We start from the raw sequence: 27,354 nt of genomic DNA, 5'->3' as shown, positions 1-27,354 counted from the left end.
CAGAGCCCTGGTTGGGAGAGCAGCTGCAGCAGCCAACACACAGTAATCTGTGAAGCAGGCCAAGGGGAAGTGGTTTTGGCAGCGGCTCCCCGTGGGCCCCGCCGGTTGGCTGACCTGCCCGGTGAATATCATTTACTGCCGCTGAGCCAGCAGCCTCAGCGGTGCCACCCCGGTGGCCCTGCTGACCCCTCCTTCAGCCATCGAGGGGGCTTGTGTCTTTAGTTCCTCTCTTCTCCCTGCAGCTCAGGACAGGCTGCGCTTATCGGCTTGTCAACAGGCCCATCTCCTGGGTCAAGTGCCTGCTCCCCACACATCTCGTACCATTAGCAAGCATCCAGCCCCAACCTCCGGGGGCTGTTAACTCTCCGTGGGGATTAAGTGGCTCTGGGTAGCTCTCTCCATAACCAGGTCGCAGGCCTGGCCTGGCTCCCGTTGCCGTTCATGCCAGCAGCAGCAGGATCAGGCCCAGGCCTAGCCTGAAAGGAGACTTGGGCCATTCATTTTCTCCCCTTCCTCCCAGTCCGGCCGGCGGTCAGCACCATGCTGCGGTCGGAGGCTCCTGGGCATCGCCAGGGCCCTGGGAAACCCCTCGGGCACGGGAAAAGCTGCTGGACATGGGACGGTGACCAGGACAGACAGGCCTGAGCAGTGCACAACGTGGGGTGGGGCAGGGAGTGACGGGGGCAGCGCGACTCACTTCCAGAGAAGGGACCTGATCCGGAGCAGGGCTGAGCACCATCAGGCCCGTTGTGCAGTGAGTGGAGGTGCCTGGGGGTCGGGGCCCCTATTGTTGTTCTCCAGGGGAACTTGGTTTTGCTCGGTGATTAGTAAACATCACCCCGCCCCCTTTTAACGGTCAAGCAGCTGGTCAGCCAGGGTCATCGCCGACGGACATTTGTGGAGCTATGACACTTGTCGCCGACTGAGGATCGTCCCCTAGCCAAGGAGGAGGCCGGCTGAGTCTCATCTCAGCCGAGGCAGGACCAGTTTCTCTTTGCTGATTTCACCCTGTTTCTCCTAGTTCTGCCCATCTCAGTGAGTGCCCTGCCTCCCCCGCCCCCCCGCCGAAGACCCACAGGCTGCCTACTCCTCTCCGTGTGCCTGGGCCAAGCTGCAGCAGAGCCCTGCGGGTTGGGCTGCTCAGGAGTAGTTTGGAGCTTGCCCTGGGCACGGTGAGCTCTGCTAGGGTTCCCAAGAAGCTGGTTCCTCCAGACCCCTGGTCGTTCCTGCTGCTCTTCTCTGAACTCCCTCCCATTTCCCCACGCCCGTCTGGTTGAGGTGTGCCCAGAAATGAATGTGTTAGCCCAGTGCTATTGCACTACTGCCCTTGCCCTGGAACCGTATCGGCCTCCAGCTCTGGGAAGACACGTCTCTGCCTCCTACTGGCCAGTTTGGTTGTTCTGTGGCATTGCGGGATCGGACATAGTTTGCTCTCCATGCTCCCTATCGGGCCTCTGTAGCAATCCCAGCTTCCCACCCTTCCCCCTCCCAGCGAGGACTTTGCATTTCCCATTGTTCTCCCTCAGATGGATTTGCTGTAGTGTTCTAAAATGACTCCCATGTGGTTATTTTCTGGCCATGTTTCTAATCACTCTGGGTCCCTTGATGTTCTTTCTCTGCTCTCCCTGCTGTTGGCCATTCCTCTTCGCCTCCCGTCAGCTGTGAATTTCATTAATGTGCCATTCACCCCTCTTCTGGAGCATTAATGACCATCCTTCATCCCAATCCCTGCACTGCTCCTCCAAGCACCTCCCGCACTTCAGCATCTTGCTGGTTATCGTTGCCTGTGTTAAGGCCCTGCAGGTATTTTTTGCCCATGTAGCAGAATCCATGGCCATGACAATTTTAGTTTTGCAAACGTTAAATATTTTGTGAGACACAGAATCAAATATGCTACAGAAATCCTGGTACATTCCATCTCACTCATTTCCTTCGTCCACCAGCTTTGTAACTCTGTATATACATATAAGAGCAATTGAGTTTTCCCTGGAATGTTTTTCTTTCTTTAGAAACTCATGCTGCATATTGTCTACCATTCCATTATCCTCAAGATATTTACAATTCTTTCCTTGCTAATATTTCCTCCGGTGTTTCACTAGGCCTGATGTCAGAATTATTCAGCAATAATTGTCAGGATCACTCTTTCTTCTTTTTTTGAAAATCTGCACCACATTTACTTAAGTCTGGTCCTTCCCACCTCCTCAGTGCCCCTTGGCTTTTAAAAAAAACTTGTGAATGGTTTGGTAAAGCCATTAGCTCATTCCCTTGGCATGCTGGGATGTATGTTATCCAGATTCACTGAACTGTGTATGTTCCAGTTCTCCAATGATCCCTGTACCCGATCTTCATTCATATCTATTTTTGCAAGGTCTTCATTGATTCTCTGCCACGTCTTTATTTCTCTTGTTAAAGACAGACTTTTCAAACAGCAGCTCAAATCTCACCCATTTTAGAGCCAGCATCTGTAGATACATTTCTGTGGAGATACAGGGAGAAGCTGAACAGAATGATTGCACTGGATTGGAAAGAGTGACGGGTTATGTCACAGGGAATGCCTGTCAGATTCCTGCCGGAGTTACTAGGGGGATTTCTGAGCTCGTATTGGCTGGTAGCCTTCTCTTATGTAATGTCATAATGCTCATTCATTAAGCATTTATATAGGTGCTTTTCACCAATAGATCACAAAGCACTTTAAAAAGGCTGGTATATTACAGGTGGGGAAACTGAGGCACAAGAATTTGGCCTCTCCGCTGAGGATGACAATGGCACCTATTACAGTCAATGATGATATAGAAAGCTAGGCACTAGGAACGACTGAGAACCCCGTTTCACAGAAGCCACCAAACAGCTGTCAGACGGGTTCAGAGAGGGAATACCAGCTCCCTGAGCCATCCAAGCCCAGCCGTGGGGCTTTATTTAATTGCCACGTTCAGTGTGGAGGCAGCCTGCTATTCGGACCAGCCTTGCTCAGCTATTCAGAAGCATTCTTCCCCACATTCTTCCCCGGTGCTCCTGCAGAACCAGTTAGCAAGGGGGCTGCGGATGGGGGCTGCCTGAGGATGGCACAGCCGGAGCGATCAGCGCGGTTAGCCAGAGGTGAGGCGCGGGACCTGCTGACGCGCTGGGCTGAATTCACCTGGGGGCGGGGAACGGCAGAAAGGCCAGTGCAGCTCCGCCTGCCCGGGGATGCGCTTGGCCTGTGCTGTGCAACCCACGTCATGTCAGGCTGGAAACCCAGCAAGGCCACGTGCCAAGCTGGGGGCGTCAGCTTGAGGGCCAGAGAATTTTACAACCCCCACATGATCTAGGGGGGTTAGCTGAGCTGGGGGGAAGGGGCCGCCCCACGTCACTCCACTCAGTGCAACACCAGCCCCGGCCCAGCAGCTGGGTTGTGATCACAAGGTCACCCCTGCTCCTGGGGCATACGCCACACTTTGGAGGCTGCAGGGGTTTAACTGCAAACTGCTCAGGTGTGGCCTCTGCTGGAAGAGTTGGGAATAGCAATATGTACCGAAGGTACCTTTTAGGCCCCCTTTGCCATGGTATCAGTGCTCTGGGCAATCAGTAACGTATCTATCCCAGCTGAACCCCTGGGAGGCAGAACACGGCCGTTCTCTCCATTGTTCAGATGGGGGAATTGAGCCCAGTCTTATTAATCTCTCCTCATACAGGAGCCGTTCCATACCCCTTATCATTTTTGTTGCCCTTTTCTGAACCTTTTCCAATTCCATAGATCTTTTTTGAGATGGGGTGACCACATCCGCACGCAGTATTCAAGATGTGGGCGTACCATGGATTTATATAGAGGCAACATGATATTTTCTTTATTATCTATCCCTTTCCTAAAGATTCCCAACATTCTGTTCACCTTTTTGACAGCCGCTGCACATTGAGTAGATGTTTTCAGAGAACTCTCCACAATGACTCCCAGATCTCTTCCTTCAGTGGTAACAGCTAAATTAGACCCCATCACTTTATATGTAGAGTTGGGATTATGTTTTCCAATGTGCATTATTTTGCATTTATCAACATTGAATTTCATCTGCCATTTTGTTGCCCAGTCACCCAGTTTTGAGAGATCCTTTTGTAGCTCTTCACAGTCTGCTTGGGACTTAACTATCTTGAGTAGTTTTATACCATCTGCAAATTTTGCCACCTCACTATTTACCCCTTTTTTGAGATCATTTATAAATATGTAGAATAGGACTGGTCCCAGTACAGACCCCTGGGGGACACCAGTATTTACCTCTCTCCATTCTGAAAACTGACCATTTATTCCTACCCTTTTAACCCTACTCTCTTTTAACCAGTTACCAATCCATGAGAAGACCTTCCCTCTTATCCCATGACAGCTTACTTTGCCTTTGGTGAAGGACCTTGTCAAAGGCTTTCTGAAAATCTAAGTACACTATATCCACTGGATCCCCCTTGTCCACATGTTTGTTGATCCCTTCAAAGAATTCTGGTAGATTGGTGAGGCATGATTTCCCTTTACAAAAAACATGTTGACTTTTCCCCAACAAATTATGTTCATCTATGTCTGATCATTCTACTGAGTTCTTTACTATAGTTTCAACCAGTTCGCCCGGTACTGAAGTCAGGCTTACCGGCCTGTAATTTCCGGGATCACCTCTGAAGCCCTTTTTAAAAATTGGCGTCACATTAGCGATCCTCCAGTCATCTGGTACAGAAGCTGATTTAAATGATCGGTTATAGACGACAGTTAGTAGTCGTTAACGGTGTGTTCTTATTATATGGTAACGAAGCCCCAACTGCCTTCCCGGTTGCCACACTGTGCTGCCTAATGTGATCATGTAGAAGTTCACGGGCACAGCACGGGGTGAAGTCAGAGCCTCCTGCCTCAGTCTCTACCACTTCTTCTTTAGCAAGGAGACATAGGGGGGGCTATGACACAGAGCTCTGCAGTTCCGATTCTGACACACTGAGAATTTACTGGCTTTGCCCATCTGTAATCGCTGGCACGCATGAACCTTGGGATCAGTGGCTGAAAAGGGCCGTGCATTATTCGAGGGCAGGGGCTCGTGGGAGGGTTGGAAGAGCCTCCAGCCTGCAGCTCAGCCCGGTGTGCGGGTGGGGTTAACTGCCCGGTTTTTTTTTTGCAGAGGCCGGAGAGTGGCAGCGGGATGCCCAGCTGTGCTGTCCCTGCAAGAAGCGGGCACAGACTGGCTGCTCAGGGGAAACTTTCGGTTGACATGCTAATGCCTTGGGAGTCTGCAGGGGGTGGGAAAGGCAATGCAAAGGGAGCGCAGGAGGGTCCATGCCATGGCCTCATCACCCCAGCTGGGAGCATGGTCGCGCTCAGGCTAAGCAGGAGCAGGCCCGGTTAGTACTCGGAGGGGAGACCGCGGCTGGGGTGTGGAGCCAGCAACCCCTCCCCCGCCTGCTTGGGCTCAGCAGCGCTCTGCAGAAGTGGGCTCCCTGGGGCTGCAGTACCCCAGCCCTTCAGCTCCGTGGCTCGCCCCGCGGGGCGCCTGGGCGAGCGGGGGGCTCTGACGGCTGTCCCTGTGGGGGCTTTCCTGGGCAGAGGAACTCCGAGGCACAGTCCCCTTTACCCTCCGTGCTTTCTCCTCCCCTCCCCCGCTCCCTCCCCCAATGCAAATATTTGTCCTGATGAAGGTTAACAGACTGACAGATCTAAAGTCCGCTGTTTATCCGCAGGCCAGCGCCCAGGCAGGGAGCTAGCGAGGGGCCCCAGCTCCCCGCTCCGTGGCTGCCAGGCCTGCCTCGGGCTCGCCCCTGGGCCTGCCATGCACAAGGGGAAGGGGTAACTCTGGGCCCACGGAGGCCATTGCTGAGCTCCTGCTGGCTGCTGCTCCTGCTGATCGTAGCCACGGGGATCGGGGATCACGTCTGCTCCTCCTGGGCCCAGCCGCAGAGCCGCCAGGCAGCCTGGGCTTACGACCACCTCCTGCTGGCTCCAAGAGAATGGCCTCAATAAGGGCCTCTGGAATTTGCTTCGTCTTCACAGCTGCTCAACCTGCAGTTGAAGCCCCATCACTAGGGGAGTCACTGGGCATGGCAGGGACCCCGTCTGGGTCTCAGAGCAGTGATGGGGCCGGCGGCGTAGGGATACCCCGTCTGGGTCTCAGAGCAGTGATGGGGCCGGCGGCGTAGGGATACCCCGTCTGGGTCTCAGAGCAGTGACAGGGTCTGGAGGCGTAGGGATACCCCATCTGGGTCTCAGAGCGGTGGCGGGCCTGGCAGCGTAGGGATATCCATCTGGGTCTCAGAGCAGTGACAGGGCCTGGCGGCGTAGGGATACCTGTCTGGGTCTCAGAGCAGTGATGGGGCCGGCGGCGTAGGGATATCCATCTGGGTCTCAGAGCGGTGATGGGGCCTGGCGGCGTAGGGATATCCCGTCTGGGTCTCAGAGCAGTGATGGGGCCGGCGGCGTAGGGATACCTGTCTGGGTCTCAGAGCAGTGACAGGGCCTGGCGGCGTAGGGATATCCATCTGGGTCTCAGAGCAGTGACAGGGCCTGGCGGCGTAGGGATACCTGTCTGGGTCTCAGAGCAGTGATGGGGCCGGCGGCGTAGGGATACCCCATCTGGGTCTCAGAGCAGTGACAGGGTCTGGCGGCGTAGGGATATCCATCTGGGTCTCAGAGCAGTGTCAGGGTCTGGTGGCGTAGGGATACCTGTCTGGGTCTCAGAGCAGTGTCAGGGTCTGGCGGCGTAGGGATATCCATCTGGGTCTCAGAGCAGTGTCAGGGTCTGGTGGCGTAGGGATACCTGTCTGGGTCTCAGAGCAGTGACAGGGTCTGGCGGCGTAGGGATACCCCGTCTGGGTCTCAGAGCAGTGACAGGGTCTGGCGGCGTAGGGATATCCATCTGGGTCTCAGAGCAGTGACGAGGCTGGCAGCGTAGGGATACCTGTCTGGGTCTCAGAGCAGTGACAGGGTCTGGAGGCGTAGGGATACCCCGTCTGGGTCTCAGAGCAGTGACAGGGCCTGGCGGCGTAGGGATATCCATCTGAGTCTCAGAGCAGTGACAGGGCCTGGCGGCGTAGGGATATCCATCTGGGTCTCAGAGCGGTGATGGGGCCGGCGGCGTAGGGATATGTGCGTTGCATCCCTGAGTGAAGTCCCCAAGCAGCCTTCGGGAGATGCTGGCAGAAGCTGCCAGGGGGCAGGACGGGTGGCAGCTCGGGGATACTCCAGCTCTCTGGGGACCCGTAAAACCATAATAGATCCTGAGCAGGGAAGTTAATCTGTATACAGAGCAGCTTAGTCAGTGAACAGATGCACCCCTTCCCTCCCCACCCCCTTCAGCCCCACCCCGGGGGCTCCAGCTGCCTCTGGTTTGCTCCTGTTTGGAGTTTCCTTGCAGGCTCTGCAGCCCTCACCTGCACCCCCACATCTGCCCCCGAGCTGGGGGTCATTTCCTGCCGCTCCAGGAGCTTCCCTGGACAGGGACCTCCTGCACCACGTGGAGCATGAAGATAAACCCAAGATCAGAGCAGCTGGGATCACCAACGCACACCTTTGGTACACCCTTGCACCCCCCCCCACACACACACCTCCATACGAATGCACAGGCCCGGCCATACAGACGAGCACACCCTCACACACACCAGCACGCACTGGGTACACATCCAGCCATGCACACGCATGTGCAATTCACCTGTGCATTGTACACACCTTCAGATATGCACAGCCCCTCCCTGTCCCCGGGTGGCTGGCCCCTTTTAGGGCGCGAGGGCCCAGTGTCCCTGTGGCAGGCTACTCGCAGGAGAAGGAGCCCAGCCTGGCCCACCTGTGGCGAACAGCCCCGTGGCTGCCTGGCAGCTGATTGACTTCTGCGCACGTGGCCCTGGCTCCCAGAGCTCGGCTGGAGAGAGGGTGAGCCTAGGAAAGGCGCTTCCAGCCGTAGCTGTAGCAGCGGGAGCAGGAGGATGCTGATGCCACTCGCTTGCTGAGCTCCCCACGCCAAGGAGGAAAGGGCTGAGGGGGGAAAGGAGGCCGGCTGGGGAGAGGCTAGCTGAGACCTGCAGCTGGCTGCCATCACTGCCGCATCCCAGGAGCAGAGCTGTGCTACCCCGAGGACAAGGAGGGCAAAACCTACCTGGGTTATTACTGTGGCACTCCGGACCTTGGGAGAGGCGCCTGTGGGAATTAATGCAGAGCAAGGGTGGACATGAGGGGCTGGAGAGTTAATAACTAAGGCCCCCTAGGGGGACTCTCGATTTAAGTACTCTGGTGTGGGAGTAAATCATCGCAAGAGAGAGCGAGTCCCAGGGGGCAGGGGGCTGGCGCGGCCACGCTGTGCGGCAGGGGTGTGTATTGCTGGGCACTGCCCTCACGCCCACGCAGGTGCAGACCCTCACCCATGTGCACAGCCGCGCCCTCGCCCAGACGTTCTCCTCACTCAGGACATTGACCTCTGGGCAAGACAGAGGGCCGGCGAATGGAGCAGGTGGAGTGGCCCTGCCCTGCCCCAGGGTGACGGACTGGGTAGCACCTGGATACCCCAGTGAGGAAGGTGCTAGATGTGACCTAATTGGCCATGCTCCATTTAGAGGAGCACCCGAGTGTACCCCCCCTGTCCAGGCTGGTCAGCGACCCCAGCATAGAGACTGGTGGTGGGGGCTAAACCTTGGAGCCTCCCGCTGGCCCCTTCGGTTCTGAGCCCGGTACTGCCTGAGCCCAGAACCCAGGCCCCAGCTCTGCGGCTGGAGTGCTGACTGCACTCCGCAGCAGGACTGGCTGGGTAAATACTGAAGTCAAGAGTTTAACGTTTAATGGGTGACTTTTTACAAAGAAATTAAATGGAAAAGAATCCCACGTCCACAGTAAAATCTGCTCTGCTAGGCAGTCTGCCCTGTGCCCTTCACCCGGCACGCCCCTCACCCGTCGACTCTTGCTACCAGGGGGATGGGGTCATTTCCAGCCTCCCAGGGATTCTGCCCTTTCTCTTTCTCTGCCAATCATCTCTGGAGAGTCAGCGTTGGCAGCATCTCTCCAGTTTATACCTTAGTGTAAGAATAGCCGCTCGGGTGAGGTGCGCCAGTGACTGGAGAAGCAGTTTTGGTGACAAGGTTCCTGGGCTCTGTTCCTAGCTCTGCCACTGACTCACTGCAAGGCTTGCAGGCTCTTTGCCATTCCGTGCCTCAGTTTCCCCACCTGGAATAGGGGTTGTCTGTCTCTCAGGAAGGCGCTGAGAGTTAAGGAATAAAAGATTCTTGGATGGAAGCTGCTCTAGTACCTGCTGTTTGTGATTTGGAACTTTCATCCCAAATGCTTCCCAAAGTGTGTGCGCACGACGGCCATGTCTTCCCGCACCACTGAAATGCATCCACTTCTGAGGTGGAGCACAGCAGCTGCTTAACAGCTCACAGCAACACTATGCAACAGCTCTGGCCAGAAAGTAGAGCAGAATCATGCCTCTTATTGGAACCTGCTGGGGGATTTTCCTTCTACCTCTGCTCCCGGAGATGGTACTTCCAGCAGCGCAGTAGTGACTCACAGGCAAGAGCGCCCCCTACTGAATCATTGTGTTTCCCTTGGTGGTTTTCCATCCGAGCCTGGCTTTGCTTGGGAGGTATGATGGGACTACGCTCCAGAGAGCTGCTTTGATTGTTGCCCCCTCTGTCCTTTTCCTTTCAGCCGGAGTACATGATTTCACATCAAGCCCATTTCGACTCATAATTAGACTGTGGAACTCAATGCCACAGGAAGACATTGAGACCAAGAATTTAGCAAGACACAAAGAGGGACTGTACTCATATGGATAACTAGGTTGTCCAGAGTTATAACTGTGAATGCTACCAAACCTTCTGGGGGGGATGGTAAAGCTCCTGCTTCGGGGCTTAAGTTGATCTCTATTAGAGACCAGGATGAGCTCTAATGTGTGGGGGCAGGCTCTGCCACATCTGTTACTGCAGGGTTCTCACACCTTCCTCTGAAGCATGTGGTGCTGCCAGTGTCAGTGACTGGACACAGGCTAGTTGGACCCTGAGTCTGAGCCATCCTGACAATTCCTATGTCCCATGAACCCAAAGCCAGGACACAGCTCTTCTGCAGTTACCGGAGGAGTCACTGAAACCGGTGCCCCTTAGAGCTGCCGTCGGCTTAGTGCATGGACAGAGGATTTGAGTCAGAGATGGACTGGAACCAAAAGTCTGGATCTGGGTTCAGATGTGAGTTCTCAGCTCCTCTTTACCCCTAGAATCCAAGAGGTTCTGGCTCCCGTGCAGATCTTGACGCCCCGAGCACAGTGCGAGGGGCTGAGGCACTGTTTGATCTCCTAGCGGCAGGACGGTTGGAGCTGGGATTTGGGACCCAGGCCCCTGTGGATTGGTTGTGCCCCCAGAGTTGCAGGGCAGGGGCTGCGTCATGGACCGTAGGGAACCGATGGGCGCTGGGACGTCAATGGGTGAGGAAGCTGCTCTTTGCCTCCTGCCTTAGTTTCCCTGCTTTTCCCCAGGTGGTCTAGTGGCAGGGGGATGAGCCAGGTGAGAGCATGGCAGCCACTTGTGGCCCAGCCCCTCGCCCTGCAGCGCGCGGTGACCTGGCGATCGCCTGGCAGGTGACTGTGTAGCTCTTGTCAGTTCCTGCCGCCTGGGTCTTCCCCATTATGTAACTGAGCATAACCAAGGTGCCTTTTCCCAGGGAAACAAAGTCAACAGCAGAGCCCGGTGCACACCCCCGCCCCAGAGAGCAAACACCCTGAGCCGCTCACGCCCTCGGATATCGCTCGCGGGGGGAGTTCCAGTGTGTAGCGGGGCCAGTCCGAAGGAGCCGGGCCTGCTGGGGCCTGGGCGCTTCTTGGACAGCCGGCGTCCCAGGACTGGTGGATGCGCACTGGACTCATGAGTGAGCCGCGTCCCTACAGGGCGTGTCTGCTCCCCAAAGGTGAGAGCCTGTCCCTTTGGGGTCACCTGGCCGGACACAACGAGCTCACCTGGTCACGGTGCATCCCCTGCCGTGATGGTGGTGCCCCTGTGCGGTGGAGGTTGGACCCTCGTGTGGCAGTGGCCTTGCTCTCACTCTGGGGTGGCTGCAGCTCCCCATGAGGATGGGTGGCCTCCCCACAATATGACAGTCCTGGGTCATGATGGTAGCACCCCCCCCTTGGTGACAGCTGTCTCCCCACCCTGGGGCTGCTGTGTCCTCCTGCCGGGATGGCGGATGGGGGGTAGTTGTGTCCTTGTGCTGGGTCCACCTTCCTGTCATGATATTGCATCACAGTGTGCTGTGTGTGTGTCATCTTCTGTTGTGACATCATATTCACCGATCAGAACGGCCACGCTGGGACAGGCCAGTCAGCCGTCTAGCCCAGGGTCCTGTCTGCCAACAGTGGCCGGTGCCAGATGCCCCAGAGGGAATGAACAGAACAGGGCAATTTCAGCTGATCCATCCCCTGTCATCCAGTCCCAGCATCTGGCAGTCAGAGGCTTAGGGACACCCGGAGCAGGGGTTGCATCCCTGCCCATCCTGGCTAATAGCCATTAGTGGACCTGTCCTCCAGGAATTGATCTAGTTCTCTTTTGGACCCAGGTATACTTTTGGCCTTCACAACATCCCCTGGCAGTGAGTTCCACAGGTTGACACTGTGTTGTGTGAAGAAATACTTCCTGCTGCCTATTAATTTCATTTGGTGACCCCTAGTTCTTGTGTTATGAGGAGTAAATAACACGTCCCTATTCACTTGCTCCACCCCAGTCATGATTTTACAGACCTCTCTCATAGCTCCCCTCACTCGTCTCTTTTCCCAGCTGAACAGTCCCAGTCTGATGAATCTCTCCTCCTACGGAAGCTGTTCCGTCCCCCAAGTCGTTCTTATTGCCCTTCTCTGCAGCTGTTCCAGTTCTAATCTATCGTTTTTGAGATGGGGCAACCAGAGGACACTGCATCCTCTCACAGTGTGTGACGTGCTGCTGTGTGACCTGGCATTAATATGCCGGGCTCTGCCACTGGCCTGTCGGGTGACCTTGAAGAACCCCTTCCCTGCTCTCTGCCTCAGTTTCCCCATCTGTAAAATGGGGATAATGAGTCTGACCTGCTTTGTGGAGAGCTCTGAGATCTAGGAATGATAAGCACTAGACGAGAGCTCGGGAGGATGATGGTGGTGGTCGTTATAGACCTGTAACACCTGCCATCATGTCCCCAGCACTGAAATAAACACCAGGCTCTTTAACTAGCCAGCCTGAGCATCCGGCACGGACCCTGGGGCATCTTGTAGATTTCAGTCCTGGCTCGATGGGTGCCCTGCCACTGCCCTGTGTGTGCTATAAGAGGAGGGAGTCTCGTTGCTCGATCCCACTCCGACAGCCATGCTAAGAGCCAGCCGATTCCATGCTGTGTTGGGAGTGGATCACCCATGAGTGTTGCTCAAATAATTGATCAGTTTTCTGGGTGGTGGGAGAGAAGGTGGGTCTTCAAGCCAGCCGTCCTGTCTAGCTAGATTCTTATAGAGACCAATCATCATGGTATCTGAGCGTCTCCCAGAATCCCAAAGCCCCCCCATCAGCTCTGAGGGTCTCTAGCATAGTTGTGGGTCACAGGGGGGTGGTAGTGAGGGGGTGCATCCCTGCACCTGCGGGGCAGCACGGAGCCCTCGGGTGCAGCGTCGGGTCCCAGCGGGAGAGCACTCGGAGCGGAGCGTCTGGGGTTCAGCCAGGCTCTGAGTCAGCCGGCGGGAAAGCTGCCAGTTCAGTGGTTAGCTGGATTTTAGCCATGGGTTAATGATGTGACAAATCCAACACAGGAGAAGCCAAACAAACCACAGTGGGGCTGGAAGGGAGCCAAGAGCTGGAGGCAGGAGCTCGGCTTGAAGTATCTGAAAGCCAGGGGGAGGGAATGCCTAGTGATTAGTGCATGGCAACGTGGGTAGCTGGCCTCGGTTCCTGGCTGTGGTGCTGCCCTGGCATCTCTCTGCCTAGCACAGGGGCAGCTGGGAGCACTGCACCCCCAGGATCTGACCCATGCATTCCCCATCCGTTCGCCCCATACACTGTCCCTGGCAGTCCCAGCGGGGGAATCGTGCTCCACATGTGACAGGCTCTGATGTCAGAGCCGCAGGGTGATTGGGGTTTGAGGGGGTCCCCACCCACGCCCCAGCTCTGAATGCACCTGAGCGGTAATGGGTTCGGCATCCCAAAGAGCACGGGCCCTTGGCAGTGGAGAATCTTCGTGAGCAGTGCAGGGCCTGTGACACGCAGCTGGGCCCTCCACCCCCAGTGGAAAGCAGTGGTGTGCGTACTCGCTAGCATACAGGCCAGTGGCTGGCTGGCTTTTGGAGGACTGTGAACACGGTGCCCCACATGCACTGAAGTACCCAGAGACGGAAAGGACCCATCTAGCCTGTGTCCCTTGGCCAAGCCAGGATGGGTCCCTATGGCACATTGACCAGATTTTGACCAGTCCTGTTGCCAATGTCCTACCCCATCTCACAGCGCTCCCCGTCTTGGGGTGCCAACCAGCTGAGATCCTAAGCAAGGGAACCCCCCGCCTGCCCACCCCATCCCTGCCTGCGCAAGACTCAAGGCCAGGCGGTGGGTAGGCAGGGTTGGCGGGCAGAGCAGAGATGCCAACTATGCCCCAGCTGTCCTACTCCCCAGCAGGAGCGCGTATTTCTCTGCCTCCCAGCGTGACTGCTGCCTTTCCCCTTCCTCTCCAGCCCATCAGCCTCTGCCTCCCAGCTGCATGGGAGAGGGAACGGGGACCTCAGCAGCCCCTAGGGCAGTGGGGAGATGTGGCACCAGCAGAAGGAGGGAAGGGGGTGAAGTGTTCCCTGGTTAGCGTCTGCCTGCAATGCCTGTAACCCCAGCATTGCGCCTCTGGGCTAGTGCATGAGACTCTGCCTGTGAGACTGACCAGAGCAGCAGATGCAGCTGATTGGTCTGGTCTCCGAGCCCAGTGGGGGCAGGGGGGGAACGAAGAAGCAGCATCAGCGGTGAGAAGGGAATGAGACACTCTGGCTTCCACCCCTCTGAGGCACTGCCGGCAGCACAAGGAAGGAGGCGGGGGATACAGAGGAAGTGTTGAAAGCTCTGAGGTGTGGAGTCCTGTCCCCACTCCTCTGGCCCCAGGGCAGAACTGGTCAGCTGCAGGTTTTCTCTGCAATGAGTTGGTTTTGTTCATGGGCCACAGAAGCGCTGAGCACGAGCAAACAGGGTAGCTGCCTGTGTTGCCACTTTCAGCAGAGAGAGGCGTGCAAAGGTGCGTGTAAAGCGGCCGTGGCCTTTGGACTCTTGGCCAGGTGCCAAGAGCACCTTTGCCTTAGCCCAGAAAACATCCCCCCAGAGGGACAGTGCTGGGCAAAGTCTGGGCAGGAGGGGACTGACCGTGTGTCCCAAACCTTTTACCTTCCAGTGTTACAAGGCCGTAGGGATGGTGTGTGGCACTGGGGCGACCGCGGCTGGGATCCTATGCCCAGGTCTGGTCCACAATTCCAGAAGGATGTTGATAAATTGGAGAGGGCTCAGAGAAGAGCCACGAGAATGATCAAAGGATTAGAAAACCTGCCTTAGAGTGAGAGACCCACAGAGCTCAGTCTACTGAATTTAACAAAGGGAAGGTTAAGGGGTGACTTGATCTCAGTCTATAAGTACCGACCTGGAGCACAAATACTTAATCATGGGCTCTTCGGTCTAGCAGAGGAAGGTCTAACACGATCCACTAGCTGTCAATTGAAGCTAGATAAATTCAGATTGGAAATAAGGGGTAAATTTTTAATTGGGAGATTAATTGTTCCGATGGTTAATTTTCCAAGGGTCACGCTGGATTCTCCATCACTGACAATTTTTAACTCAAGACTGGCTGTTTCTCTTAAAGATTCGCTCTGGGAATTATTTTGGGGGCATTCTCTGGCCCCTCTGGTCTGGCCAGGAGGTCAAACGAGATGATCACAATGGTCTCTTCTGGCCTTGGAATCTGTGACTATGAAAAGGTCCAACGGCAGCACTGCAAGTTCAACCCTCACAGTCACCTGCCAACCGTCGTCATCTGGGGGGAATTTTAGTGCCTGAACCGTTCTTTTTAGGTGACAGATCTGAGGAACTGTCCCAGACTCAGGCGTCGTCAGAGGAGGTTTTGGAACAAATCGATAAACTAAATGGTAATAAGTCCCCAGGACCAGAGGGGATCACCCAGGGGTTCTGAAGAAATCCAAATATGAAATTGAAGAGCTACTAACTGTCGTCTGTAACCTATCCCTTAAATCAGCTTCTGTACCCACTGACTGGAGGATCGCTAATGTGATGCCAATTCTTTAAAAAGGCTCCAGAGGTGATCCCAGCAATTACAGGCCGGTAAGCCTGACTTCAGTACCAGGAAGACTGGTTGAAACTATAGTAAAGAACAGAATTGTCAGACACAGAGATGAACCTAACTTGTTGGGGAAATTCTGTAAAGGGAAATCATGTCTCACCAATCTACTAGAATTCTTTGAGGGGGTCAACAAGCATGTGGACAAGGGGGATCTATTGTACTTAGATTTTCAGAAAGCCTGTGACAAGGTCCCTCACCAAACGCTCTTAAGCAAAGTAAGCTGTCATGGGATAAGAGGGAAGGTTCTCTCATGGATCAATAACTGGCTAAAAGACAGGAAACAAAGGGTAGGAATAAAGGGTCAGTTTTCAGAATGGAGAGAGGTAAATTGTGGTGTCCCCCAGGGGTCTGTACTGGGACCTGTGCTGTTCAACATATTCATCAGCGATCTGGAAAAAGGTCTAAACAGTGAGCTGGCAGAGTTTGCAGATGATACAAAATTACGCAAGATAGCCAAGTCCCAAGCAGACTGTGAGGAGTCACAAAGGGATCTCACAAAACTGGGTGACTGGGCAACAAAATGGCAGATGAAATTCAATGTTGATAAATGCAAAGTAATGCACATTGGAAACCATAACTCAGCTATGCATACAAAATGATGGGGTCTAAATTAGCTATTGCCATGCAAGAAAGAGATCTTGGAGCCATTGTGGGTAGTTCTCAGAAATCATACATTCAATATGCAGCGGCCGTCAAAAAAAGCAAACAGAATCTTAGGAACTATTAGGAAAGGGGTAGATAATAAGACAGAAAATATCATAATGCCTCTATATAAATCCATAATACACCCACACCTTGAATCTGGTCACTCCATCTCAAAAAGATATATTGGAATTGGAAAAGATACAGAGAAGAGCAACAAAAATGATTAGGGGTATGGAACAGCTTCCATATGAGGAGAGATTAAAGAGACTGGGGCTGGAACTTTTCATCTTGGAAAAGAGATGGCTAAGAGGGGATATAATAGAAGTCTATAAAATCATGACTGGTGTGGAGAAAGTGAATAAGGAAGTGTTATTTATTCCTTCTCGTAACACAAGAACCAGGGGATACCCAATGAAATTAATAAGCAGCAGGTTTAAAACAAACAAAAGGAAGTATTTCTTCACACAACACACAATCAACCTGTGGAATTCCTTGCCAGGGGATGTTGTGAAGGCCAAAAGTATAACTTGTTTGAAGAAAGAATTAGATAAATTAATGGAGGATAGGTCTATCAACAGCTCTTAGCCAAGAGGGTCAAGAGATGCGACCGCGTGTTCTGGGTGTTCCTATGCAACTGACTACCAGAAGCTGGGAGTGGCTGACAGGGGATGGATCACTCGACGATTCCCTGTTCTGTTCATTCCCTCTGCAACACCTGGCCTTGGCCGCTGTCGGCAGGCTGATACTGGGCTGGACGGACCTTTGGTCTGACCCAGTCTGGCCGGTTGTATGTTCTTAGTGCAGACGAGAGCTGTTATGTGGCCTCCTGTTCATTCCCTCTGCAACACCTGGCCTTGGCCGCTGTCGGCAGGCTGATACTGGGCTGGACGGACCTTTGGTCTGACCCAGTCTGGCCGGTTGTATGTTCTTAGTGCAGACGAGAGCTGTTATGTGGCCTCCTGTAAACAGTCACCTGCGGATGTGGCCAGCGCTGAGACTCCCCCACTCCTGAGCCACCTCACGGTGGGGGGCAGCAGCCAATGAAAAACCCCTGTAACAAGCCCACACCCACCTGGAACTTCACGGGGGTCACTGACCTGCGCCTGCCCCCGATATTCACACAGTAGGAAAAGAGTTCAGCTCCGTCTGCGCCAAGTGCATTGGTCTCCTCTATCTTTTGTGCCAAAGGTGAGTGGATCATCCTTAGCTGTGAGCAATATAGGGCCTATGACCACAGCTGTGCAGTTCTCATTCTGTCCGATGTGGGCGGTGGTAACATCTGCACCAGCCAGCCCCTTGCAGCCCCAAGTCTGAAAGTGAGAATAAAAGCTGCCCACGGGAAGGGGAACAGGGATCGTCGTAGGACGGGTTCTTGATGAAGTCTGTCAAGTCTATGTTAGAGGGAGGTGACAATTCACATCATCGAATCAAATTCTCTCTCTCTGAGATACGTACAGCGGCCCCCGCAGGATCTGAGCCCCTCACAACCCCCTGTGAGGCAGAGCAGCGCTGTTCTCCCCGTGGGGCACTGGGGCCCAGGCTCTCACAGGTGTGCACTGAAATCAGTGGGGTTAGGAGCATAAAGACCTTGGAGGGTCTTGCTCTCAGGGTCACACAGGAAGTCAGCGGCAGAGCTGAGATTTCCACCTGCATCTCTGGAGTCCTAGGTTAGTGCCCCAACCCCGGGTCTGTCCCTGCCTGCCCGGCTAATGAACAGCTCCCCTGCCCTGTGGCACTAACGCCGGTGAGGGGTGAACCCTGGAGACTCCCCTTTGCTTTTCACGGCTCATGTTCCTCCCCGGCCTTTGCATCTCTCAGGCCAGGCAACCAGAAGGGCTCCGCGGTCTCTCTGTGCTTTTCCCGGCTCAGTTTCTGTTAGCGCTGCTTGTGGGTCTGGTCAGAGACGGGGCATTGGGCTGGATGAAGCCCAGCCTGCCACGCCCTTTGCTCCTACTGCTCCTGGATGTGGGACAGAAAGAGCCCACGCCGGGTCCCTGTGACTGCACTAAATGTAAGCGAAGCCGCACTGCTCGGTGGTGTGACCGGTCCCCGCCCCGGCACTGTGCAGCCACCGGTTAGGCCAGCCCAGAGAATTCCCCCGGCCCTTTCAGGAGCGTTATTAACAGCTGCCACGGGCTGCTCATCTCAGGCTGGATCCTGCCCGCCACGTATGCCCGGGACGTCCGTGGTACAGGATCCTTAGCCAAAGGAGAGGTTTTCGCTCCATTCTGGAAGCTCCTTCCCCCGCTCTCCAAAGCCCGGCCAAGTTTCCCAGCCTGTGTGTCCTAGGGACGCTGACCGGCCAGACAGCGCGAGGGATGAGAGTGAGGAGTTAATTGGAGCTGCGCCGAGGGCTGCCTGGCACAGCTCCAGCTGGCTGCGTGCCCGCTCCCCGGGGCCGCCTGGAGCAGCGGCTGCGCTTGGCTGCCTCGGAAGCGGAGCTAATGAGATGTGTTTAGTTAACAAGGGGGGTGCGTGAGAATCTCAGCACCGAGCGCTCAGGGATCAGATTCACCCGTGACGCCGGCCAAGAGCGGCTGGATTATTGGAGCCCAGGGAGCTAACCCGCTTGCCTGGCGGCGGGGGAAAAGGGCAGGCGGCGGCCAAGCGCAGGGAGGCAGGGCCTGACAGAGTCAGAGCTCCTGGGGCTTTCCCTTCCCCAGCTTGGGAAGCCTCACCGAGATGAGAAGCCAGGGGTCAGAGGTGCCTGGCGCAGGTGCCTGGCGCTGGCTGCGTGTCCCCCCGTCCCCTGCACGGTTGCTCCTCTCTCTCCCCTTGGCGGCTGCAGGCTCCTCATAGGCAAAGCATGGCGGGTGAGCGATGGCTCCAGTGGGGGGTCCCGGGGTGAGAAGGAGCCAAACAATCCTCCCCTGGGCTGGGGGTCCCCCTTCCCAGCTCGCTGTATGCCAGAACCTCCTTCATGCCCCACCCACCCTACAGCCAGGAATGCAGGGTCTGCGCTGGAGGACGTTGGCCCACCCTAGATGGTGCAGTGAAAGGGGACCTGGCACTGCACATAATGGGGAGGGGGGGTGGCGCCCAGGGAACAGCTGGGAATGAGCAGGGCCTGGGACTTGGGGGCTGGGCATCTGCATATCTCCCCAGCTCAGGTTCCCAGGGGCTGTGCTCTGAAGGACTCCCTGCATGTGACACCCCCCAGCATCAGGTGCCTTTGCTTGCTGGGGTCCTCGGCTCTCAGCAGCACTGAGTAATGGCTGTTCCGCTCATTACTCCAGGGAACCCTCCTGCACCCCATCCCGGGGGGAACCACGCCAGCAGCCAGCCCCCTGCACGGCTGTGGGGAGGCCCTTTGTCTCCCGGAACTGGGATAACAGAGGTTGATATATTTCAGAGTAGCAGCCGTGTTAGTCTGTATTCACGAAAAGGAGGACTTGTGGCACCTTCGAGACTAACACATTTATTTGAGCATAAGTTTTCGTGAGCTACAGCTCACTGCATCGGTGAAGTGAGCTGTAGCTCATGAAAGCTTATGCTCAAATAAATTTGTTAGTCTCAAAGGTGCCACAAGTCCTCCTTTTCTTTTTAGGGGTTGATACAGTTTGGAGCCAGCAAACAGGGGCAGCAAACGGGAGTCTTGCGAGGGGTTCTGAGAGGGACTGTGGGAGCAGATACAGCTAACCCCCCCCCCCCCCCGAAATAACCCTACCAGAGTAAAGCTAATGCAGGCAGACGTCCAGGTTATTGCACTGAATTCAGCCTGTAGGATTACCTGCCTTGTGGGCAGGTCGGTGGCGCGTGTGCGCATTCGGTGCAAGCAACTCACAGCCCGCAGAGACCGTGTGCGGGCTTTGGAGACCAGAGTGGCTGAGCTGGAGGAGCTGAGGGAGACAGAGAGGTACAGAGAGGAGACTTTCTGGGACACAGCAAAGCCGTCCCCCTCCTCGCCACACACATACTTGACAGCCTCTGTGCGGTTGTGGAGGAGGAAAGTCTCGGGGAAGGAGAACACCCAGCTGGAACAGAGGGAAATGATCCCATAGTTGGGACCCTCCTTCCAGACGATGTCGTGGTAACCTCTCGCCCTGAGGCCACCCCTCCGGAAGAGCCAGGTAATAGTAAGGGGTGGGAGGGAGGGGATCATTAGAGACATAGAGAGCTGGGTTTGCGATGACCGGGAGAGAACCGCATGGTGACTTGCCTGCCTGGTGCGAAGGTTGCGGATCTCTCGAGACCTCTAGACAGGCTCATGTGCAGTGCTGGGGAGGAGCCGGTGGTCGTGGTTCCTGTAGGTACCATGCAGGACACAGGGAAGGATGGGAGAGAGGGAAGGACACAGGGACGGATAGGAGAGAGGGAAGGATGGGAGAGAGGGAAGGACATAGGGAAGGATAGTAGAGAGGGAAGGACATAGGGAAGGATAAGAAAGCGGTCCTGGAGGCCACATTTAGGCTGCTGGGTAAGAGATTAAAGTCCAGGACCCCCATTGTAGCATTTTCTGACATGCTTCCAGTCCCATGCGCAGGACCAGTTAGACAGGAAGAACTGCAGAGTCTCAATGCATGGATGAGACGATGGTGTAGGGAGGAGGGGTTTAGATTTATTAGGAACTGGGGAAACTTTTGGGAAAGGGGGAGCCTGTCCAGGAAGGATGGGCTCCACCTAAACCGAAATGGAACCAGATTGCTGGCATGTCAAATTAAAAAGGTCATTGAGGACTTTTTAAACTAAGGGCTGGGAAAAGCCGACAGGCCTGGAGGAACACATTCTCTGTCTCCTGGTAAGGAGGAGAGGATAGAAGTTGATAACGTACAGGTAGGAACTGAAGAAAAACAGTCCGTTGAAGAGAGCCCCATTCTAGTACATCACAGGAAGGCAGACAACTAAATATTGACAGATGTTGTAAGTGCTTGTACACAAATGCAAGAAATCTAAGTAGTTAGATGGGTGAACTTCAGCGCCTGGTATTAAAGGATGATATTGATATAGCAGGCATCACAGAAACGTGATAATCAATGGGACACGATAATACCAGAGTACAAAATCGGTAGAAATGACAAAGTCGGTCACGCTGGTGGGCGAGTGGGACTCGATGTGAAAGAAAGCAGAGTCAAAGAGAGTAAAAATCTTAAATGAAGAAAACTGTACCACAGAATCTCTGTGGATAGAAATTCCACCCTGGAATAATAAGAATATAGCGGTAGGGATATATTACCGATCACCTGACCAGCGTGGTGACAGTGACTGTGAAATGCTCAGGGACATGAGAGGGGCTAGAAAAACAGAACACACCAGAATAATGGGGGATTTCAACAATCCCCATATTCACTGGGTACATGTCACCTCAGGATGGGATGTAGAGCTGGGCAGTCAGATATCCCAATATTACTGGAACTGTCCTGATATTAGGGGCTTTGTCTTATATAGGCAACCTATTCCCCGCATCCCGATTTTTCATACTTGCTATCTGTTCTCCCTATACCGAGATGAAAGAGTACATTGGGGAAGAGTCAACACAGCTTCTGTAAAGGGAAATCATGCCTCACCAATCTGTTAGAATTTTTTGAGGGGCTCAACAAGCATGTGGACAAGGGGGATCCAGTTGATATAGTGTCTCTTGGACTTTCAGAAAGCCTTTGGCAAAGGCTCTTAGGCAAAGGAAACTGTCATGGAATAAGAGGAAAGGTCCTCTCCTGGATTAGTAACTGGTTAAAAGACAGGAAACAAAAGATAGGAATAAATGGTCAGTTTTCAGAATGGAAAGAGGTAAATAGAGGTGTCCCCCGGGGTCTGTACTGGGACCAGTCCTATTCAACATATTCATAAATGATCTGAAAAAGGGGTAAACAGTGAGGTGGCAAAATCTGTTGATGATACAAATTTACTCAAGATAGCTAAGTCCAAAGCAGACTGTGAGGAGTTACAAAGGGGTCTCACAAAACTGGGTGACTGGGCAACACAATGGCAGATGAAATTCCATGTTGATAAATGCAAAGTAATGCACATTGGAAAACGTAATCCCAACTCTACATAAAAAATGACAGGGTCTAAATTAGCTGTTACCACTCAAGAAAGATCTTGGAGTCATTATGAATAGTTCTCTGAAAACATCCACTCAAAGTGCAGCGGCCATCAAAAAAGCGAACAGAATGTTAGGAACAATTAGAGAGCGAAGGTGGGTGAGGTAATATGTTTTATTGGGCAAGCTTGCTGAGAGAGAAGCTTAGTGACAGAGACAAGCTTTCAAGCTGCACAGAGCTCTTGGAAACGTAATCAGTGTCACAGCTCAACCCAAGGTGGAACAGATTGTTTAGCATACGTAGTTAACACAAATTTCAAGGGACCATTCAAGGTGCAGTGGCCCATTTAATATCATCCAGTCACAGGGAGGAAAGGAAGTGTGTGGGGGGGAAGCAGCTGGGGCGGGGAGTTGTTGGTGGGTTATAGATTGTTAGAATAAGCCATAAATCCAGGGTCTCTGTTCAGTCCATGATTTTTAGTGTCTAGCCAAGTGATGAATTTAAGCTCCCAGGCTTGTCTTTTGGAAATGTTCTGCAGGTTTCCTTTGAGGATGAGGGCTGAGAGATCAGCTAGGGAGTGATCGCTTTGGGAAAAGTGTTCGCCCACAAGTGATATGGCGTTCTTGTCCTTTGTCGTTGCTCTGTGTGAGTTCATTTGCGAGTGCAGCGATTGCCTCATTTCACCCACCTAGTTGCTCTTGGGACATTTAATGCACTGGATGAGGTACACCACGTGTTGTGGGAGGCGTGTGTAGGATCCATGAATCTTAAAAGGTGTGTTGGGGGGGGAGTTGATCATTGTAGGAGTGGTGATATGGCTGCAGGTTTTGCATCTGTTCTGGCAAGGTCTGGTGCTGCTTTTAGTTGGTGTGAGCTGGTCTGTGGGGAGCTTGCGTCTGATGATGAGTTTGGAGAGGTTGGGGGGTTGCTTGAAAGTCGAACGAGGGGGTTCAGGAAAAATTTCTTTCAGGATGGGGTCCCCATCAAGTATGGGCTGTCGTTGTTTGATGATACCCCGTATGGGTTCCAATATGGGGCAGTAGGTGACAGCTAGGGGTGTGCGGGCAGAGCGGGGTTTATTTCTGTACTGAAGCAGGTATTTGGGTGGCCTGTTCCATGATGTGATCTGCTTCCCTGGTGGAGTGTCCTTGTTCAGCAAAGGCAGCTTTGAGGGCAAAAGTATAACAGGGTTCAAAAAAGAACTAGAGAAGTTCATGGAGGATAGGTCCATCAGTGGCTATTAGCCAAGGTGATCAGGGCTGCAACCCCATGCTCTGGGTGTCCCTAAACCACTGACTGCCAGAAGCTGGGACTGGACGGCAGGGGATGGATCACTCAATAATTGCCCTGTTCTGGTCGTTCCCTCTGAAGCATCTGGCTCCGACCACTGTCGGCAGACAGGATCCTGGGCTGGATGGACCTTTGGTCTGACCCAGTGTGGCCATTTTGATGTTCTAAAGGTCAGTGGGAGCTGGTCCATCTTTCCAGCTCTCCCAGTGCGGGCGAAGGAGGGGACCGGAGATGGATGCTGGATGGGGGGGCTGAACACTGCTCACCAGGTGCTGGGCCCCAAGGCTGCAGCCAGCACTTCGCTCTTCCATCCTGCTCGCGGACAGGGTCATCAGTGCCTGCTGGGGACAGTCCCGGGTCAGGGGATCAGTAACAAGTCCCCGGGGCCCAGGGCTCTGCGTGGAGCAGAAAGGGCCATGACGGGCCAGGAGACCCTCCTGGCCCTGGGGCAGGTTACAGCTGGGCCCCCAGCACTGTCCCACGGGGCCCCTCCTGCAGGAGCTTCCTGAGGCCCATTCATAGCCTGAGCCCTGTAGGAGCTTGTGCCACAGGGGGGCGCTCTCCTCGGCCGGGAGGGATTGCTGCTGCACAGACAGGGGTCAGTCCTCACTTAGTACAACGACTGGAAGGAGCCCAGACACTGCAGTGACGGGTGCGGGGTAAGAACCTACAGAGAAGAGAACCGAGCAAAGGAATTTTGTTAGTGAATCTCGAGAGATCAGCCGTGCAACACAACCGCGGCATCACGCCCAGGCACGTGGCTGTGGGGCAAACACACCCCAAGCACATGCAGAGCCCCGGACCTGGACGTACACCCCAGACATGCACAACCTCCCACCCAGAGAGACACCAGGTAAACTCCCACAGTCACACCCGCATCCCACAGCCCCTCCATGAGGCAATCGCCACAGGCAGCTGTGGGTCTAAGGAAGGGACCACAGCCAGATTTGGGGCACGGAGCTGTTTGACTGGGGGGAGCCAGGACTTTGAATATTCAGGAGGCTCCTGAGATCAGCCTCACTCACGTCCGGTGGGGGCTGCAGAGGTCAAATACCATGGTGAGGCCAAAACCCAGATCCCCCGACCATGCCAGTTACAGGGGACTCTGCTGGCAGGAGAGGGCCTATGACACACAGTGGAGCAGCTCCGATGCTGTCCAGCAGAGGGCAGTGGTGTCTCTCTCTCTCTCTCTCTCACACACACACACACACACACACACTACCCAGTCCATTACAGCGCCCCCTGCAGGACGCGTGTGTTTGCCCAAGGGCTTGCTCGGTTCCTGCGATGCTGACCTGCCGTCTCTCTCTCCTCCCTGCAGCTCTACGAACTGGACGACGACCCCAAGCGGAAGGAGTTTCTGGACGACCTCTTTGGCTTCATGCAGAGGAGAGGTAAGGGCCGGCCGCGGGCTTTGGGGGTCCCTGGCCGGGAGCCCGGCTGCAGAGAGGCGTTACGGGGGGTGGGCTCGTGACTCACTCTCACACTGAGTGGTAGCTTCTTTCCAATTCTCCGGACCCACCCTCGACCACTGTCCCGCTCAGTCAAATCGACAGCATGGGGCTGGTGGGAAGGGGACCCTTCATGCTATGGGGGGGGCCTGTGGGAAGACAGGGAAGCAGTGGACAAGGACAGGCAGGTGCCCCCTGGGGTCGCTCTGGAGCTGAGATCCGCTGCTGGGCTGCCAGGCTCTGTTGGCTGGGGCCGGCTCTTGGGTTGAGGTGGGGACATTACGCGGCCGGGTTGACGTTGCTGGTTCTGGCTGCAGGCTCTCAGATCTGGGTTGGAGGCGTCCGCAGGACACGGGTCCATTTGCTGGCTCTGCTCCGAGGTTCTGGGGGGCAGAAGGAGCTGCTGCATTCCTGGGAGGGGCCCACGTGTCGTGTTGGAGCTGGGAAGGCCACAGGGACCTCGATCCCTTCGCTGGTTCCACCCTCGCGCCTGTGCTGGATAGACGGGTGTCCTGGCACAGAGGGGTTCTCGCCGGGGCTATGAGGGGGCAAAGTTAGGGTTTCCTGGACTATGATGGACTGGGGTACTCTACAAGGTCAGGGTTCAGGGGCACCAGCAGGGCTGAGTGGGGAGCCCAGGGCTGGGCTAGCAGGAGGCTGCGGGTCGGGAGCGAGGGGCACCGGCGGAGCTGGGAGGGCTGCGGGTCGGGAGCGAGGGGCACCGGCGGAGCTGGGGGGCTGCGGGTCGGGAGCGAGGGGCACCGGCGGAGCTGGGGGGCTGCGGGTCGGGAGCGAGGGGCACCAACGGAGCTGGGGGGGCTGCGGGTCGGGAGTGAGGGGCACCAACGGAGCTGGGGGGGCTGCGGGTCGGGAGCGAGGGGCACCGGCGGAGCTGGGGGGGCTGTGGGTCGGGAGCGAGGGGCACCGGCGGAGCTGGAGGGCTGCGGGTCGGGAGCGAGGGGCACCGGCGGAGCTGGGGGGGCTGCGGGTCGGGAGCGAGGGGCACCGGCGGAGCTGGGGGGCTGCGGGTCGGGAGCGAGGGGCACCGGCGGAGCTGGGGGGGCTGCGGGTCGGGAGCGAGGGGCACCGGCGGAGCTGGGGGGGCTGCGGGTCGGGAGCGAGGGGCACCGGCGGAGCTGGGGGGGCTGTGGGTCGGGAGCGAGGGGCACCGGCAGAGCTGTGCATGGGGAAGGAGCTCTGAACCAGGCTCTACGCCGTGTCTTTGTGCCGGAGTGGCCGCGAAGGGCTGACGCTCGGGGGAGGCACAGCTGCACCGTATTGCCAGTCCTCAGTGGGTTCCGTTATCGGCACCGGGAGGGATGGGTGGGAAGCCCCAGCAATTGAGGTGATTCGATAAATGCTTTAACCTTTGACCCCCACCTCCCCCCAACCAGCCCTGGAACAATTAAAAGGTTCCCCAGTGCTGGGGGGAGGGGGCGCCGGGCCGGTATTAATTAGAGCCCTTTGCTGGCGGCTGGATTAATGAACATGCCGCTCGATACGGCCTAAACCCCAGGCAGAGGTTAATGTTGTGCTAATTAACGGGGGCTGGCAGGGAGAAGGGGCTGCTGGTGCCCGGAGCCCCCCCATGCTGGGGGCGCCGCCTGGTTGCTGGTGAGACCACCGGGGCGGGTGGGGCTCCGTGCCATGGTTGGCTGTCAGTGTCCCTAAAGGGGGCCCCGAATACCTCTCGCCTTGTATGGCTCCATGCTGGGGAGGGTGCTCTGATACCCCCCGCCCCCTGCTGCCTTGCCCAGCCAGCCCCTCACTGGCCTCCCTCCACGGCCCATTCAGAGGTTGGGCTCTGCTCCGTGGCCAGTGAGGGGCCGGGTTAGTGTGAATGTGTGGCTGGTGTGGGGCAGGAAATGGGCTTCTGGGCTGAGACCCGGCCAACTTGTGTCACACAGTGGCCCCTGGGTCGAGAAGGTGCGGGCTCAGGGGAGCCTGGGAGCACTGCTGCCCTCTGCTGGAGAGAATGGGAACGGCGGGACTGCCTTTTCATAATCCCTCTGCCGCGGGCAGCCCAGGGCGATTCCCCGCAGGGGCGGGCGTGTTTGGGGTGGGGGCCTGGCATCCCACAGCGTCGGCTGCGGTGCCAGGCATGCGGGGCACAGGCAGGCAGGGGGTGGGTGGGTGCAAGAAGGGGACTGGGTATTTCCGCCCCTTGGGCCGGCATGCCGGGCGACTGCTGTTCTCCCGGGGCCGGTCCACCCGTGGCTGTGATTAACCCCTCGCACCCTGCACCCAGCTGCACAGGTACTGCCTGGCAAAGACCCGAGGTCAGGACATGCCACCCGCTCCTGCTGGGCCTGCCTGCCGAGGGGCAGCCATGGGCTGAGCTGTTCCCATCCCCTCCCGTCAGGTCCTGCCCAGCAGCTGCTCTCCCCCGGGCTCGGCGGCTGTCACTGGAAACCAGCCCCTCCTCGCCTGCCCCCCAAGTCCTGGTGCTGGCTCCTCATGCTGACCCCCTCCCCTCTCTGAGCGTGCTGAGGGCGCTGGCACATCTTGGGGGGCTGGGGCTGACGGTGGGGTCACGGCATGGGGCAGAACGGAGGCTGGGGAGTTGGGGGAACGGACAGGGGGCAGGGAGCCGCGTGGGCCCTGCCTCCAAGCCCTGGGCGCCCAGGAGACGCAGTGCAGGAGACAAGATCCATGAGCTGCTGCGTGGGGCTCATTATCTCTCTCTCCAGAGCTAATT

The 27,354-nt window shown here is 55.9% G+C and overlaps 1 protein-coding gene across 2 annotated transcripts in view; it reads left to right on the top strand.

The window, feature by feature from the left end:
• The window catches only part of ARID3C (AT-rich interaction domain 3C), a 120,091-nt gene that overhangs the window by 56,786 nt on the left and 35,951 nt on the right, over positions 1-27,354 (top strand). For both annotated transcript variants that reach the window (XM_043546650.1, XM_037902449.2), the window contains exon 3: positions 24,527-24,599. In XM_043546650.1, coding sequence (XP_043402585.1) covers positions 24,527-24,599 — 73 coding nt within the window. The remainder of the gene's footprint in view (positions 1-24,526; positions 24,600-27,354) is intronic.

This window comes from Chelonia mydas, chromosome 5 (assembly GCF_015237465.2).
Source record: "Chelonia mydas isolate rCheMyd1 chromosome 5, rCheMyd1.pri.v2, whole genome shotgun sequence".
Taxonomy (NCBI): Eukaryota; Metazoa; Chordata; order Testudines; family Cheloniidae; genus Chelonia; species Chelonia mydas.
Note: the sequence above shows the minus strand (reverse complement) of the source record. Positions and strands in the feature narration are given on the sequence as shown.